The sequence below is a fragment of the Pan paniscus genome, chromosome 21 (genome assembly GCF_029289425.2).
Source record: "Pan paniscus chromosome 21, NHGRI_mPanPan1-v2.0_pri, whole genome shotgun sequence".
NCBI classification, from domain to species: Eukaryota; Metazoa; Chordata; class Mammalia; order Primates; family Hominidae; genus Pan; species Pan paniscus.
Window position 1 is genome coordinate 20,976,877 of NC_073270.2, and position 16,024 is coordinate 20,992,900.

At 41.7% G+C, this 16,024-nt stretch overlaps 1 protein-coding gene across 13 annotated transcripts in view; it reads left to right on the forward strand.

Moving 5' to 3' along the window:
* The window catches only part of CFAP61 (cilia and flagella associated protein 61), a 305,696-nt gene that overhangs the window by 36,364 nt on the left and 253,308 nt on the right, over window positions 1-16,024 (forward strand). For all 13 annotated transcript variants that reach the window (XM_055104782.2, XM_034947210.3, XM_055104783.2 and 10 more), the window contains 2 exons: window positions 1,928-2,060; window positions 9,737-9,896. In XM_055104782.2, the coding sequence (XP_054960757.1) occupies window positions 1,928-2,060; window positions 9,737-9,896 (293 nt within the window). The remainder of the gene's footprint in view (window positions 1-1,927; window positions 2,061-9,736; window positions 9,897-16,024) is intronic.

Consider the following 16,024-nt stretch of genomic DNA (forward strand, 5'->3'; position numbering starts at 1 on the left):
TCCTGGGAGCAGGGTGAAGATTTTCATCCAGAGTGCATGTGGTCATCCAGTTTAAAGCATTTAGACTTAGGAAGTGCAGCTGTGGCAGGATCAGGGGATTCGTTCCTGCAGGGGGCAGGAGGAATGGTGGCAGGGCTGGCAGGACGATAACCTCTGGCCCCTAGCCAAGGACTCCCCTCTCAACTCTTTTGCTTCCAGCTACAAATGTTCAAAAGAAGAGTCAAAATAAAGGAAGATTTTTGAAGTGCATTGTCAGCTTAGCAGAGTGTGAAGGCAGGGCTTAAGTCACTAGACCAGAGCTCATATCACGGCTCTGCTGCCAACTATTTCTGTCATCTCAGGCAAAGCATTTCCTCATCCCCATGAGCCTTGCTCTCCTCCCTCTGCAAAGTGAAAATGGCAGTGCCACCCTCCTGGGATCGCTATGAGAAACACAGTAGCAGAAATCATCTGGATAAAGCCCTGAGCTTTATATGTATATATATACTGATCACTCAGTAGATGGAGCTGCTATTAATGTCAAAGAGAACATACTAGAAGATAAAATGGGATGATGAAGATGGTAGCATAGTAAAGCTAGGGGGAGGAAATAGACATTAGTAGCCAAAGCAGATATACTAGAAAAAAATAACACAATGCTGAAACATTTTTACAGAAAGAGTATCAGAGAAAAAAAAAAAAAAAAACAAAGTATAAGGACATCCCACACAGGTAAAAAAGAGCACTAGACTTACCCAAGAATGTGCTAAAAAGGAGTGTTAAATCCTGCAGCAAGATGGAACACAGGAGCTAGCCTCCCCAAGCTGCAATAAATGTGGTTTTTGTTCCCACCCGCCACCGCCCCCTGTGCCAGACTAGTTGTCAAGGTCTCTGTAGAGGGTCCTGAGAATGGAAGTGGAGTGGATGTCCCCAGGAGGGTGAGCAGTGCTCCGTCACTTCACCAGCCTTCCCCTCCATGGCAAGTGCAGAGGCATCTCAGGAATAAAGGATGCCATGGGCCAGTGTTTGAAAAATGCATAAACAAGGTTAAATATTCTTTACTGTAGTGCTTCTCAGAGTCTTTAATATATAACTGTGAAACAGGAAGGGACTTACAGTGGTTACTATTTTTAGGCATTGGAATTCTTTGGGCTGAGAGAATGCTCGGGACAATATCATAGTGGTGTTTCTTAGAACATCCTTGGGAAGTGCTGCCCCTGGTCTCTTGTCCTTTGACCCACGACAAGTGCTTCCCTGCATCCCACACCCACACATGCCAACTGTGTTCCCTCTGCCTGCAATGTTCCACTTCTAGGTTTCAACATAGCTTCTTCCCTTTCTGTTCATTCAGCTCTCAGCTCAGATGACCCTCCTCATAGAGGTCCTCCCTGACCACTTGACCCTCTCACTCTCTATCCCAAAGCATGTATCATTATTTGAAATGTTTAGAATTGTCTAAATTGGTTACATCTTTATTGTCTGTTTCTCCTATTAGAAGGAAAGTTCAGGCCAGGCGTGGCAGCTCACATTTGTAATCCCAGCACTCTGGGAGGCCGAGGCGGGCAGATCATGAGGTCAAGAGATAGAAACCATCCTGGCCAACATGGTGAAACCCTATCTCTACTAAAAATACAAAAATTAGCTGGGCGTGGTGGTGCATGCCTATAGTCCCACCTACTCGGAAGGCTGAGGCAGGAGAATCGCTTGAACCCGGGAAGCGGAGGTTGCAATGAGCCAAGATCACGCCACTGCATTCCAGTCTGGCAACAGAGTGAGACTCCCTCTCAAAAAAAAAAAAAAAAAAAAAAAAGAGAAAAGAAGGAAAGTTGATATCATGAGTGTTGCTGTAGCCCTGGCACTTAGAACAGGGTCTGGCAAACAGTTGGTGCCTTGTTGAAGGAAAAAAATGAGTAAACGAACACTGAACTTCAGCCTTTCTATTAAACAGGGTGGAAGACCATGACGATCTCATGCCAATATTTATGCGCTATGACACAATTCTGAAGGAAACTTACGGTGAATACTTCCTGGCCGAACTAATAGAGGCCCAAGATGAAGAGAATCATGCTGTTGTGTGTGAGGTCAGTGACTGATCCATGTGGGAACACACTTAGTGAGAGGAAGGAGGGATGTGAGTGGTGTTGCTCTTGTGTTGCTGGGCACCCCTGGAGCTGCCATTGTCTCCCTGGCTACCCCGGCCCTCCCACTGCCCTTCCAGGTGGTGCACCAGGCCAGCTTCCTCCCCTGGGTTACTGGCTTTAGGTTGTCTTTTGCGAGGTCCTTCCAGATGCCCACGATGCTGTAGATTCTTGCCTTGTCCCTAGAGTGAGAGGGAATGGAAAAGACCCCCCAGGGGTGCGTAGGGGGATTTCTGAGGATCCCCAAATCTCAGACTTCAGAAGTCACAAACCAGCGTTCTGCTGGCAAATGGATTTTGTTTGAGTTGGAAAGGTATTTTTTTTAACTTTTTGTTTTGACATAGTTTCACACTTAAAGAAAGTTTATAACTACCCAGATTCCCAAAATGTTAACATCCAACCCCATTTGTTTTATCATTCTCTTGTTCATCCTTTCTAATTCCCTCTCTCTCTCTCTTTTTCTCTCTTGCTGGCTTTCTCTCTCTCTCATGTATATTCTGAACCATTTGAGAGTAAGTTGCATACATAATGCCCCTTTACCTGTAAGTATTTCAATGTATATTTCCTAAAAACAAGGACACTCTCTTAGATAACTGCAATACAATGATCAAAGCCAAGTAATTATGATTCTTGTAATTATTATTATTATTTTTTTTTGAGATGGAGCCTTGCTCTGTCACCCAGACTGGAGTGCACTGTCATGATCTCGGCTCACTGCAACCTCTGCCTCTCGGGTTCAAGCAATTCTCCTGCCTCAGCCTCCCTAGTAGCTGGGATTACAGGTGTGCGCCACCACACCCAGCTAACTTTTGTATTTTTAGTAGAGACGGGGTTTCACCATGTTGGCCAGGCTGACCTGAGGTGAACTCCTGACCTCAGGTGATCCGCCCGCCTTGGCCTCCCAAAGTGCTGGGATTACAGGCGTGAGCCACCGTGCCTGGCTAGTTCCTGCAATTCTTTTATCTAATCTACAGACTTCATTCAGATTTTTCTGACAGTCCCAGGAATGTCCTTTATGGCAGAGGTAATTCCAGGCCATTCATTGCATTCAGGTGCTCTGTTTCTTCAGCCTTTTTAAATCTGGAACAATTCTCTGATCGGTCTTTATCTTCCATGACAATTACAGTTTTGAATAGTACAGGTCAGTTATTTTGTAGAATGTCTCCATTTGGATTTGTACAATGTTTTCTCATGATTTGATTCAAGTTATATATGATTAAATATTTTTGAATTAGCAGCTATTGTAAAAATTATGAAAGTCTATGTAAAAATTGGAATTTCTAGCTTTTCTAAACAAATCAGAAGGCCCAGCCTATTGGGCCCAAAAGACAGCCCACACCCTCTAACTCATGATTCTTCATCTACTCGTTTCTCATTATTTGTTAAAACTGTAAGAGCTGTTTAAAGAATATTACTTTTCTTGAAACTTGGAATGAAAAGTTCTCTTACTTGGATGACATGAGCAGTTTGAGGCTTTGTTCTACATCAGTGGTTCTCAAACTTGGCACATATGCAGATCACCTGGGAGGCTTTTAACTATCCATACCATGCCAATGACTTGGATCCAGAATATATACAAAGAACTCTCACAACAATAGAAAAATAATCCACATAAAATGTGGGCAAATGATTCGAATAGGCACTTTTCAAAAAAAAAATGAATAAATAAAAGATACAATTGGCCAATAAGCACATGAAAAGACATTCAACATCATTAGTCATTAAGGAAAGGCAAATCAAAACCACACTAAGATACCACTTTACCTCTGCTAGGAGGGTTATAATAAAAAAGCAGGACAATAGCAGATGTTGGCAAGGATGTGGAGAAATTGGAAGCCTCATCCATTAGCTGGTAGGAATATAAAATGCTGTGGCCATTTTGGAAAAAGTCTGGTATTTTCTCCAAAAGTTAAACATTTGACCCAGCAATTCCATACACAGAATTGAAAACACATGTCCACACAGAGATGTGTACGCAAATGTTCATAGCAGCATTATTCATAATAGCCAAAAAGTGGAGACAGCCCAAATGTCTATCTACTGATGAATAGATAAACAAGATGTGGTATATCCATACAAGGGAATAGTACTAGGAAATAAAAGAGAACGAAGCACTGATACATGCTACAGTGTGTATGAACCTTGAAAACATGATGCTAAAGAAAAGAAGTCAGTCATAAAGACCACGTATTGTATGATGGCATTTAGATGAAAGCCTAGAATAGACACTTCTGTAGAGACAGAAGGTAGATTAGTGACTGGAGGGAAAGGGGAAGGAGAAGTGACTAATATTGGGCATAGTCGTTGGTTGGTGGGGGGATGAAAATGTTCTGGGATTAGACAGTGGTGATGGGTGTACAATTTTGTGAATATATTAAAAACCATTGAATTGTGTATTTCTTTTTTTTTTTTTTTTTGAGACGGAGTCTTGCTCTGTTGCCCAGGCTGGAGTGCAGTGATGCGATCTTGGCTGACTGCAACCTCCACCTCCCGGGTTCAAGTGATTCTCCTGCCTCAGCCTCCCAAGTAGCTGGGATTACATGCATGTGCCACCACACCAGGCTAATTTTTGTATTTTTAGTAGAGATGGGGTTTTGCCATGTTGACCAGGCTGGTCTCAAACTCTTGGCCTCAAGTGATCTGCCTCCCAAGGTGTTGGAATTACAGGTGTGAGCCACTGCACCAGGCATGAATTGTGTACTTCTTGAAGCGTTGTTTTTATGGTAGATGAATTATATCAATTATATCCATTTTTAAAAATCCTGCTGCAGGGGTACACTCAGGCCAATTAAGTCAATCTTTTGGGGGTGAGACACAATCCATATATTTATTTTTAATTTTAGACACTCACTATGTTGCCCAGGCTTTTCTTAAACTGCAGTCCTCCTGCCTCGGCCTCCCAAAGTGCTAGGGTTACAGGCATGAGCCACCATGCCTGACCTCAATCTGGATTTTTAAAGATCTCCCCAGATGATTCCAAGGTGCAGTCCAGGTGGTGAAACACTCATCTACATGAGGGTAAAACATACCTGGTGAGAATGACATGACTTTATAGAGATGTGGGTATTAGTTTCTGAAGCTGACAATTGGCCCCTGGAAATTAGATTCTGAAGTACTACATTGAAAGGATTTTTATTTATTTTTTAAATGTTTATTTTATTTTCTTATATTTAGGTTTTGGCATGGTTTCTCAAAGACCCGCTTTCGCGTATTCTCGTTTAGCCATTAGCCCCAGGCTACCAGGCTAGCCATAGAAGGGAGGGTTGGAAGCATTTGGGCCCAGCAGTACCATTTGGAAAGCTTGTCTTTACACAACTGGACAGAAACTCCTGAGAAGTGAAATGATTCATACAGACCCCAATAAGGATTTTCATGACCAAACTTTACTTATCAGGTTTAATCAGGGTCTTTGTTTTTGGAAGGCTTTTAATTATTTGGTTTCAAGGTACTAGTTTTACTCTGAATCACTTGAGTCAGTGCTTTGTAGAGAAGCTGCAGTGACCTCTTCCCCCACGTTCTTTCTCTCTCTTGCCGTATGTTTCACACTTTCAGTGTGTGTAAACATCAGAGCAAAGCTGTAGGCTGAAAACTGCGGTTCCAACCCTGCAAGGATCCTTTGGTGTCTCGAAAGAGGCAGAGGGCATCCAGCCCCATCTCCTTCCAGAGGCCGTGCTGCCTCAAGCATCAGAGGCTTTGTGTTCTGTGGAGGGGAGACCACAGACCTCAATCTTAAAATGGAAGGGCAGAAACAAGACTGTGAGCCGGGATCTGGGAGGGGACATCTAATCTGAAGTGAGCCATGTCTGATGTCTGAAGCCTTTTGGGGTTCAAGATCAATGCTGTTGCTACCCTTTTTCCTGCCTCCCTAGGGGGCTTTTAGGCAGTGGTGTGCTGGAGCCAGCTTGCTCTGGCTCTCAAGGGCTGATTGTTAAATCCTCAGGAACTCTGCAAACTGCTTGTTAAACACAGCTATTATTAAAAATTAAATTATAGAAACCTACAGTGTAATAAATTATATTAAAACAAAGTTAATAAATACTTGAAATTCATCACCTTCAATTTTTTTTTTACTATTCTCCATGTTCTTGAGGGTTTTTTTTTTTTAAATGTCTGTGGTCTCTATACAGTAGATATAAGAAATAATGGCTAGCTACTGCGCATTCTCTCCCAACTACATGTTTAGTGAGATCACACTGTTCACTTGACATTGACCATCATGACAGTGCTTACACCTCAGAAATCGGCAAATGCTACAGATCTGGGCTTTTCTCCCGCGAATGCTGATTAGGCATTTACAGGCACACGTTACTTTAAGGCAACCACTGTCAACCAGAGGAAACAGAAAGAAGTCCATCAAGTTTGTCTTTCTGAACAGCCATGGCAGTTCCAGGCCATGCATGCAGCATGCCTGAGGGCAAGGCTGTGCCGTGTGGGAAATCCTTACTACGGAAAGGGTTTTTAGTTACAAGGACTTTCTTTGGCTTGATAGCTAGTTTGGAGGAGTTTGGGGCCATCACTTCATACAAGTTCCTTGTCATAACTGTACCCTGGCTTACCTTGACATCTGGTGTTTACTCCAAGCTGAGGTTTTAGGGAAGGGTAGTTGGAGGCCAACGGCGGCTCCTAGTGACAGATGGGCAGAGCGTCTGCTTTGGCATCATCCAGGGTGTGGGCAGCAGTGGTCCGAGTAGGCGCCACTGACCTGCAGGCAGGGAAAGCCTGCCAGGTCAGCCATGCGCTTGGCATCAGGAGGAGAGGATCAGAGCCAGCAGTGGTCACAATGAGGGCAAAACCCTCACAGTGGAATATTGTCACCCAAAAGGGATGGGTGGCTGTAGGGCTTTTTGGATGGAAGCATAAATGAGAAAATACACACGTTTCTATAAATGGACCTGTTTGGGAAGACAAGGCCACAGTACACATAGTTTTCTAGCAATCTAAACCTTATGTGTCATGATGTAGATATTTACAGGACAAGCAAGAACAACAAAACCTTCAGTTTTGTTCTCCAGTATAAGATAATTGAAGACACTTGTGGTGAAAAGTACTTCTGTCACCAGGAAGATAGATAACAGCCAGCAATCAATGCCTTTCTGTTGCACAAGTTAAAAAGTCCATTAAATCCATTTATTTTTTTTCAGTGCATACACAAGAATACATTTGGATACTCCTGCAAATTCATATTTAAGAACAGTGTTTCTCAAATCGGTTATTTGAAAGAAACTCAAAGGAAAAAGCAGACACTTCCACAATATGTCCTTGCTCTGTTGTAGTCTGTAATTGTGAACTTTTGTAAATTGTTACAACCCTGGATGAATGATGGGAATATAACAGGTTGTAGAATTGGAGGACGTTAAATCTTTGTTCCTAATGGCAAAACATGTTTTTCTCATTTTCATCAGAATGTGTGATCCATGCCATTTGAAATCAAATTCCAAACACAATGAGCCATTAGTGTAATAGCTCATTACTAACAGCGGTCTTATAAATAATACATTCTTATCATGCACATGCAGCTCGCTGTGAAGCCAGCAAAAGGTATTTCAGGCCATCGAAGTTTTGTTGCGCCAGCGCGGCTGTAGATTAGAAGGACATCTCCATGTGAACCAAGATGGATGCCAATTTTCCCTGCCGAGAGTGAGGCTGGCCGTCTCTTTCTGCACATATGGTAGATGGATTGGTTAATCAGCGTCTGCTGAGTCTTGGGCCTGAAATTACAGAGAAGCCAGACAACTGCGGCTATGCAGCCTTTGTTCATGAGTGCAAACAAGACAAACAATCACTTGTTATTTGGGAAAAAAATTAAAATGTTTATTTTGGACTTTTATTAAAGTGTCAATGGCTTTATAAAACAGCTGTGTAAATCCAGGCTTTTTCAGCAAGTATCACTTTAGGGGGCCTGTAAAGAAAGGAATATACATGAAAAAATTAATTTTTAAAAATTCCCCTCGTATTTCAGTATTGAGAAAATAGAGGGGGTCTCACTTTTATTTTGCAAACACGTTTGAGAACAAATGATTTTTAACTGGGAGACATATTCAAGAACAAATAGTAGTTTAATACCTTTTTTTTTTTTTTGGTGTCATTTAAAAAACTGAGTATTATTGTAGCCCGATTCTCTGTTTTAGGAGATTAAAGCATTTTCTCTGACTGGGCATTTATGGAAAGATGCTGCGTTCTTGGGAATAGAGAATGCCTGTGATTATTGAGTTCTGCTACTTTCTGAATGCAATGGTTATCTAAAAGTCTGAACACTTGAGAGATAGGACCCAGTAAATGCAGGTTTCTAATAAGAGCTATCAGAGTCTAATCAGTCAACCAGAATTTGCTTAAAATCTACTAATAATTATTTTATGTGAAATTTAAAGGACTATGTATTTTCTCTCTCTTTTTGAATTTTAAATACTTTCCTTGCAGAAAACAATGAAATACAGAATTACTTAAGGGATATATTAAGGAGTTTCAGTCACAGCCGTCTCTCCATGTGGAATATGATAGAATTAAAGTCTGTTGTTAATTTCTAATATTTTGGTACCAATCAGGTACCTGGTACCCAACCAAGGTTCAGATCAGCTAGTTACTCATCTTCTCGCCTATGTATTACTCATCAAAGACTGAAAATCATGGGGACGACTGCAAGAGCTTCAGAACCAGGCATTTCAGGGTGATGGGAAGTTCGACATTTGCAGATCAGACCCACCTGGTGAACCAGCCCAGCCTGACTCAAGTTTACTTCACTGGAACATTTTCCACCAAACTTCCTTCCCTTATATCTCCTCCCTATCAGACTATCCAGTTAATAAATAAGTGACTTGAAGGCAAATTGAAGAGTTTCTACCTGATAAGGAGCTAGGGACCGTGAACTTTCTCTGTACTGGGGGCTGATCAGATGGGCACTGGAACAATGACCTGTATTCCTGAGAAGTGTGCATGGCAGAGGGAAAGAAAGTAGACAGGAGCGCCAGGCTTATGGTGGGGTACAAACACAAGACACCAAATGGCAGAGGATATGGAGCAGGCAGGAGCATGGTCTGAGCAGAGGGCAAGTGTCCCAATGGTTGAAGGGTCAAGAACTCTGGCAATTTCCATGTTACTTATGCACCACTAGGTGTGTCCCCAGTGGTCACTTATTGGGACATTTTTTGAGCATATTTTATGTACTGAAGGAAGACACTTATTCCTCCCTTAAATCTCAAGGTGACTGCCAAACCACCAGCCGACCACATTCTGAGGGCTCTGGAGGTTTCCTGATGAGAATCATTTGACCTCTGATAAAGTAATGAAGTGTTTTGGGCTGGGTGTGGTGGCTCATGCCTGTAATCCCAGCACTTTGGGAGGCCGAGGTGGGTGGATCACTTGAGGTCAGGAGTTCAAGACCAGTCTGGCCAACATGGTGAAACCCCGTCTCTACTAAAAATGCAAAAATTAGCTGGGTGTGGTGGCGGGCGCCTGCAGTCCCAGCTCTGCGGGAGGCTGGGGAGAAGAATTGCTTGAACTGAGGAGGCGGAGGTTGCAGTGAGCCAAGATACACCACTGCACTCCAGCCTGGCTGACAGAGCGAGACTTTGTCTCAAAAAAAAAAAAAAAAAAAGAATAATGAGGTGTTTTGGATATTTCAGGTGGAAGGCACAGCTGTTGGGTTCATGAGTGTGTGCTCAAGAGTGAACATGCAACTGCTGCATGAGTGCTTTGACTTGGGCCCTTTCCACGGACTCTGTTTCCCACATCCTGATGACGTTCTGGAATCACCACAAGACCTAAGTGTCCGAAGAAGTCAAGGTACAGTGGCTATCACAGGGACACACTGGGAAATTAAATCTATGCTTTATACACATTGCGCTCTTCGCTAAGTGATGGAACTAGATAGGGTACTTTATATTTCCTTCCCCAGTTCCCCTTAAGGAGTAGTTCCCATGGTTGGTCACATCCTTGTGAAATACCTACAAGCACAGATAGTCACAGTGCAGGGGTGGAGTTAGACATAGTGGACTTGGGGCCTTAGGGCTCCCACATTCAGGACGCTCACTTCTTGAATGTTCATTGCTAGAGTACATGTAAGTTATGATGAAATAATTACTGGTGTTTCAGGTTTCACACACACACAACCAAATATAACAAGTAAATTTTTCAAATCAAGAACTCAGGAAATTTTATATGCTTTTAAGTTTTAATCCCAACTTTCAGTGCTTCTGTTTTTGTCTTTGACAAATCATTATGTAGTATAGGTCTGTTGCAAGTAGTCATTTTTAACTTGCTTAAGTTACTTCTAGCTATATGAAATAATATCATCAATTTTAAAATATTGTCTGTATCAAGATTTTCACCACGTTCAATTAGGTAACCTCAAACTTTGATGTTTTAATTTAGTGAGGTCTTACTGTATCCATGGGTATCTTTGCAGTTACATATTTGGGTTCTTACAGAAGACAGATGCAGGCAGGCAAGTTACCATGGGTACATCAATTCACTTCTCCAAAGCTGGATTTCTTCATTTGTAAAATGGGCATAATAGTAATACCTCCCACACGGGGGGGTTGTGAAGTTTCACTGAGATAAGCCATGTAGAGTGCTTTGCACAGTCAACACTCAATAAATGTTGATCATCACCGTTAGCAATTATTTTTTCTTTGTGTCGGCCTTCCACCAACTTGAATCTTCCTAGGGTAAAATCAGGGTATTTCAAATTGCTATGCTTTCTCCTGTCTGAAAGATTATACCAAGATTGTTCAGAAATGGGGAAAGGAGCACTTGGCTGGTGGCAAAGGACTTGCCAATCTAGACAACAGAAGGCAGCGACTTGGCTAAGCTTATCCCCTGAATGCATAAACCCAGTGCACAGTGTCTAGACCTCATCTGAACATACACACTTATCACAGAGAACCTGCAAAGCCACAGATAGAGGAGTTTCCCTTTTGTGCTGATGATAACAACACCCTTCCCAAAAGAGATTTGGGGTCCTTATTGTTTAATAGTGAAGCCTTGCTTGCCATGCTTCCCAGAGAAGAACTCTACCATGGGAGAGTTCTGAAGGAACTTAACAGTGTGAGACAGTCTGGAACCATAAGTTGTCATTGTTATTTTCCAATGCTTAAATTCTTCTTTGAAAGCAGCACTAAATGGCTTTTTTTTTTTTTTTGAGATGGAATTTAACTCTTGTCACCCAGGCTGGAGTGCAATGGTGTGATCTTGGCTCACTGCAACCTCTGCCTCCCGGGTTCAAGTGATTCTCCTGTCTCAACCTCTGGAATACCTGGGATTACAGGTGTCCGCCACCATGCCCAGCTAATTTTTGTATTTTTAGTAGAGACAGGGTTTCACCATGTTGGCCAGGCTGGTCTTGAACTCCTGACCTCAGGTGATTTACCTGCCTCAGCCTCCCAAAGTGCTGGGATTACAGGTGTGAGCCACTGCACTTGGCCCTAAATAGCCTTTTTATGGCTGAATATTCTCACATGTAAAATGGAGATAAAAATAGTATCTAACCCAAAGAATTGAGGGGACGATTAAATGTTAGAATCTATGTGTTGTGCTTAGCTCAGCGCCAAACACAAAGTAAGTCCTGAACATTTAAAAATATTTTTCCCCCTGTGGCTGTTGTAATGAAGAACAAGTTGAAAAGATGTAGTCCCTTCCAGTGTGTTTCTGAGTGGCTCTGATGCTACTGTTTCCTGCATAGAATGAATGGAAAATTCCTTAGAAACTTTATGGGGCAGTGAAATTCAAAATTTAAACTGAACCCTGGACTTAAAAACATACGTAAGCTAGTATATCTCTAGCAAGAGCCCACAGAGATATGGGCACTAAAAGAAGTCCTACTTCTGTTTACCTCCTTCAATATTTTTACCTAAAATAAGTCAATGTAGGACAGATGGTAAGTAAAAGAAATAGGAAAACTTATCTTCTGTGCCTTGTTTATTTTTGAAAGTCAGCTTTATGTTCATTGACACAAAGATGATTCTTTATGAAATTTTCACCAGGGAGCTGGCATTGTAGACTTCCACATAACTTCCAGGGATTGAGTCACAAATCATCAACAGCTCATTATATCTAAGAAAAGAGTCATCAGCACATTTTGCTGCCATCTTCCTATCAACAACAACAAAGAATGAGGCTCCAGAGAAAATTCTAAATGTACTGTGATCTGTTACTTTCCTTTCCTGATGAAAGTCTCAAGTTAAAGGAAATATAATTTCTCTAAAATATGAACTAAAATTCTTGTTTCAAATGAGCACACATCACTGTGTCTCATATCTTGTATTTTGTTTAGTGCTTTTTTCCATTTCAAAGGATTTTTATATATATAATCTCATTTTATCCTATAACTTGGTGTAGGAGAGCTAGGGAAGGTGAGGTTCTCTCCATTTTATACCTGCTAAAGCTCATCCAAGCTTTTAAAGCTCATCAGTGGCTGACCCAGAAGGCAGACCCAGCCTCTCTCTGCTTTTGTGCATGATGATAGTCTTGGCAAGGTAACGTCTTATCTTGGATGGTTTTGACAGAAAACTCCAATGACGGGCCTGCTACACAAGATACATGATGAGTTTTTTCACTTTATTTTTATTTTTTATTTTTATTATTGTTATTTTTTTTAGATGAAGGCCCCCTCTGTCACCCAGGTTGGAGTACAGTGGTGCAATCTCAGCTCATTGCAACCTCTGCCTCCCGGGTTCAGGTGAGTCTCCTGCCTCAGCCTCCCCAGTAGCTGAGATTACATGTGTGTGCCACCACACCCAGCTAATTTTTTTTGTATTTTTAGTAGAGACAGAGTTTCATCATGTTGGCCAGGCTGGTCTTGAACTCCGGGCCTCAGGTGATCCGCCCACCTCGGCTTCCCAAAGTGCTGGGATTACAGGAGTAAGCCACCATGCCCGGCCAGTTTTTTCACTTTAATAAGTTATTTAATGAATGATCACTTCAGTGGGTGATCAGTGACCTGCCCATATCCCTCCGACTTTTATTTTGTATGTGTGTGCTCCAAACAACTCCTGTCTGCTGGAATCTTCACCTCTGTGTCTGCAGGCTTTTTTAAAACTGTGAAAGGCCACTCTGACCTATGCAGGGGTCAGGCTGGAAGTGTCAGGAAATTATCACTCAAGGAATAGACTCTGTTTCCCTATGTCACATCCCAGCTTCCCTGCTGGTGCTTTCTCCATTGACTCCCAAATAAATGGTTGTAACTGAATCTTTAACTTAAGGTTTGCCTCTGAGGCAAGTGAGACCAAGACACTACTAGTTAGGTCTTTTCCTACCAGCTGTGAAAGCATTTATTTATACACAGCTGACTTGGGTGAGAGTATAAATACCCCAGCTCCCTCACTCCTCAGGTGGGAGGACTCAGATATGTGAGTATTGGCTGGTTTCCCAGAGTTCCCCCAAGGGATTAAGTTTCAGTTGTCCATAATAGTAATCTGGGTGATAACACATGTGTTGTTGTTTTTTAACTTTTAAGTTCAGGGGTACATGAGAAGGTTTGTTACATAGGTAAACTTGTGTCATGTGGGTTTGTTGTACAGATTATGGCATCACCCAGGTATTAAGCCTAGTACCCATTAGTTATTTTTCCTGATCCTCTCCCTCCTCCCACCCTCCACCCTCAAAAGGCCCCAGTGTGTGTTGTTCCCCTTTATGTGTCCATGGACAACACACATTTTATTAGTTGTCTTTCCTTCCCTGTCTCTTTCCTCACTCTCCTACTGGTGCATCCTGGAACCACCTCCAAAATAAACTGCTTATTCTCAAGCTCTTCTCTCAAGATCTGATCTTTTCCTGCCAGCTGTGAAAACTTGCAATTTCACACCAACCTCAACCCTTTCAAGCAGAATAATGTCAAGACTCAGCATTCTTAAATGAATCCAGAGGCCCTCCTTTCTCTAGCTCCTAATACACATGGTAATTAGCTTACTGTCCTTCATCATCTCTGCCTTATCAAAAGTTTCCCTGGAGGTCTGGCTGGTGTTAACAGAAAGGAGGGCAGAGCTGGTGTGGCTGACCATGGAGAAAGCTGACTTGGCTGGTGTGGTGCAGAGAAGCCAGCTTGTTTATGTGCTTATTCCATGACTGCTTGTCCTGAGCAGAAAGTGCTTTTCAGGATCTATTTTTGGAGGTTTATTAAGTATGTTCTCAATTCCAACAGTTTCATGAAGATCTAAATAAAATGCTAGGTTCTACCTTAAAAAAAAAAGTTTCCCTGAATCTAAAATGTTTAACTGTGTACGATCAATTTGTGGTTTACCTGAATAATTTGTGTATGTTCTCATAGCTACCCATTTTGCATATATAACCTATTACATACTTGTAAACTTTGGTTTTTATGTACTAAACATTGGGAGTAAACTGGGACCAATGGGAATAGGTTCTAAGGATGTAAATTTTGTCCAAGCATAAGGAAAAACTAGTAGAAGTGTATTTTTTTTATTTAATGGAGGACCTAGTGTGGAAGTAGCAAGTTCCCAGAATACTGGAAGAATTCATAAAGAAACAGTCATACACACTTACAAAGGGCTTTCTGCTTGTGTGGAAGATTATACTGAATGAGATGTAAGATCCCCTTAAATGCTAAAAAAAACTTATTGAATACATATCAAGATGTTCCATATGCCTGGCACTTTATGAATATTTTCCTTCAGTGACAATAAAATGGTTCAAAACAATATTTTTTCCAGTTGGCCACAGCACTGGCCCTGCCTGGCGTTTGCAAAGCAAGCTGTGTCTTTTGTTAGCTGCATCACCCAATAAATATTTTGGAATCAAGCTTGAGCTGGCAATTTTCTTGATAATGCATAAGGCAAAATAGGGCACAGCCTGCATTTCCACAGCTGTACTGGCATTGCCGCATTTAATAGTTAAAATAAAAAAATAAAAACAAGCAAAAAACAAAACTTTTGTTCCTCATGTAGGCCGTTGAGATCTGGGTAGCATGAATCTCTGTTTTAAAAGACTCCTGCAAGGTTCCGATTTGTAAATCTCATTATATACCCAGGCACACCTTACAAAGTCTCTGCAGAACTTGATGTGCTCCTTGGCAGGGAGAGATTTCACTTTAGATAATAGAGTTTTGGGCATTCAAAAGAATAACTAGTGTAGCCCCTTGTCACCAAGTCATCCAGGAAAACTGTTGCTCACTATACATATAAAAGACCCTTCAAAATAGAATTTTTGTAATGTCTCCACGTAAAACATCGCGATATTGCCTTTAACTTTTTTTTTTTTAAATTACTCCTGCTGTCAGGAAATGTCTTTGTATGTCTTATTTCAATTTTATGTCTTGTTTTACTGAACTCACATTTGCTTCTTATCTCAGATTCCCTCATCTCTTGGGTTAGGAAACACCTGGACCCACTCTCCCTGTGTCGGAGCTAAAAAACAATGGCTACATTAAGTCTTATTGATTGTGTATTAAATCATCCCAGGTCTTTTCGCCTCTCTTCCTAAGGTTCCATTTTATATTCCTGGATTCCCTTCTATTTTACTTTATTCTTCTTTTAACATGGATTCCAAATAGGACTGGAGCACGTATCTACAGGGTGTGTTAGGATTTCTGCTGCCATCTTTACATTACAGATCTCGGAACCTTGTTTTTAACAGTCAGTTCATTCTGTAGTTAACCAGTGACCCACCAGGACTTAGTCTGCCAGGGCTGCCATAACAAAGTGCCACAGACTGGGTGGCTTAAAAAACAGAAATTGATTTTCTCACATTTGTGAGGCCAGAAGTCAAGATGTTGGAGAGGTCAGTTTCTTTTGAGGCCTCCCTCCTTGACTTGTAGACGGCCGTCTTCTCCCCGTGTCTTCACAGGGTCTTCCCTCTGTGCCCATCAGTGTTTTTGGTTTTTCTTTTTATAAGGACACCAGTCACAATGCATTAGGGCTCACCTGTACTTTAACTTTAACTCAGTTACCTCTTTAAAG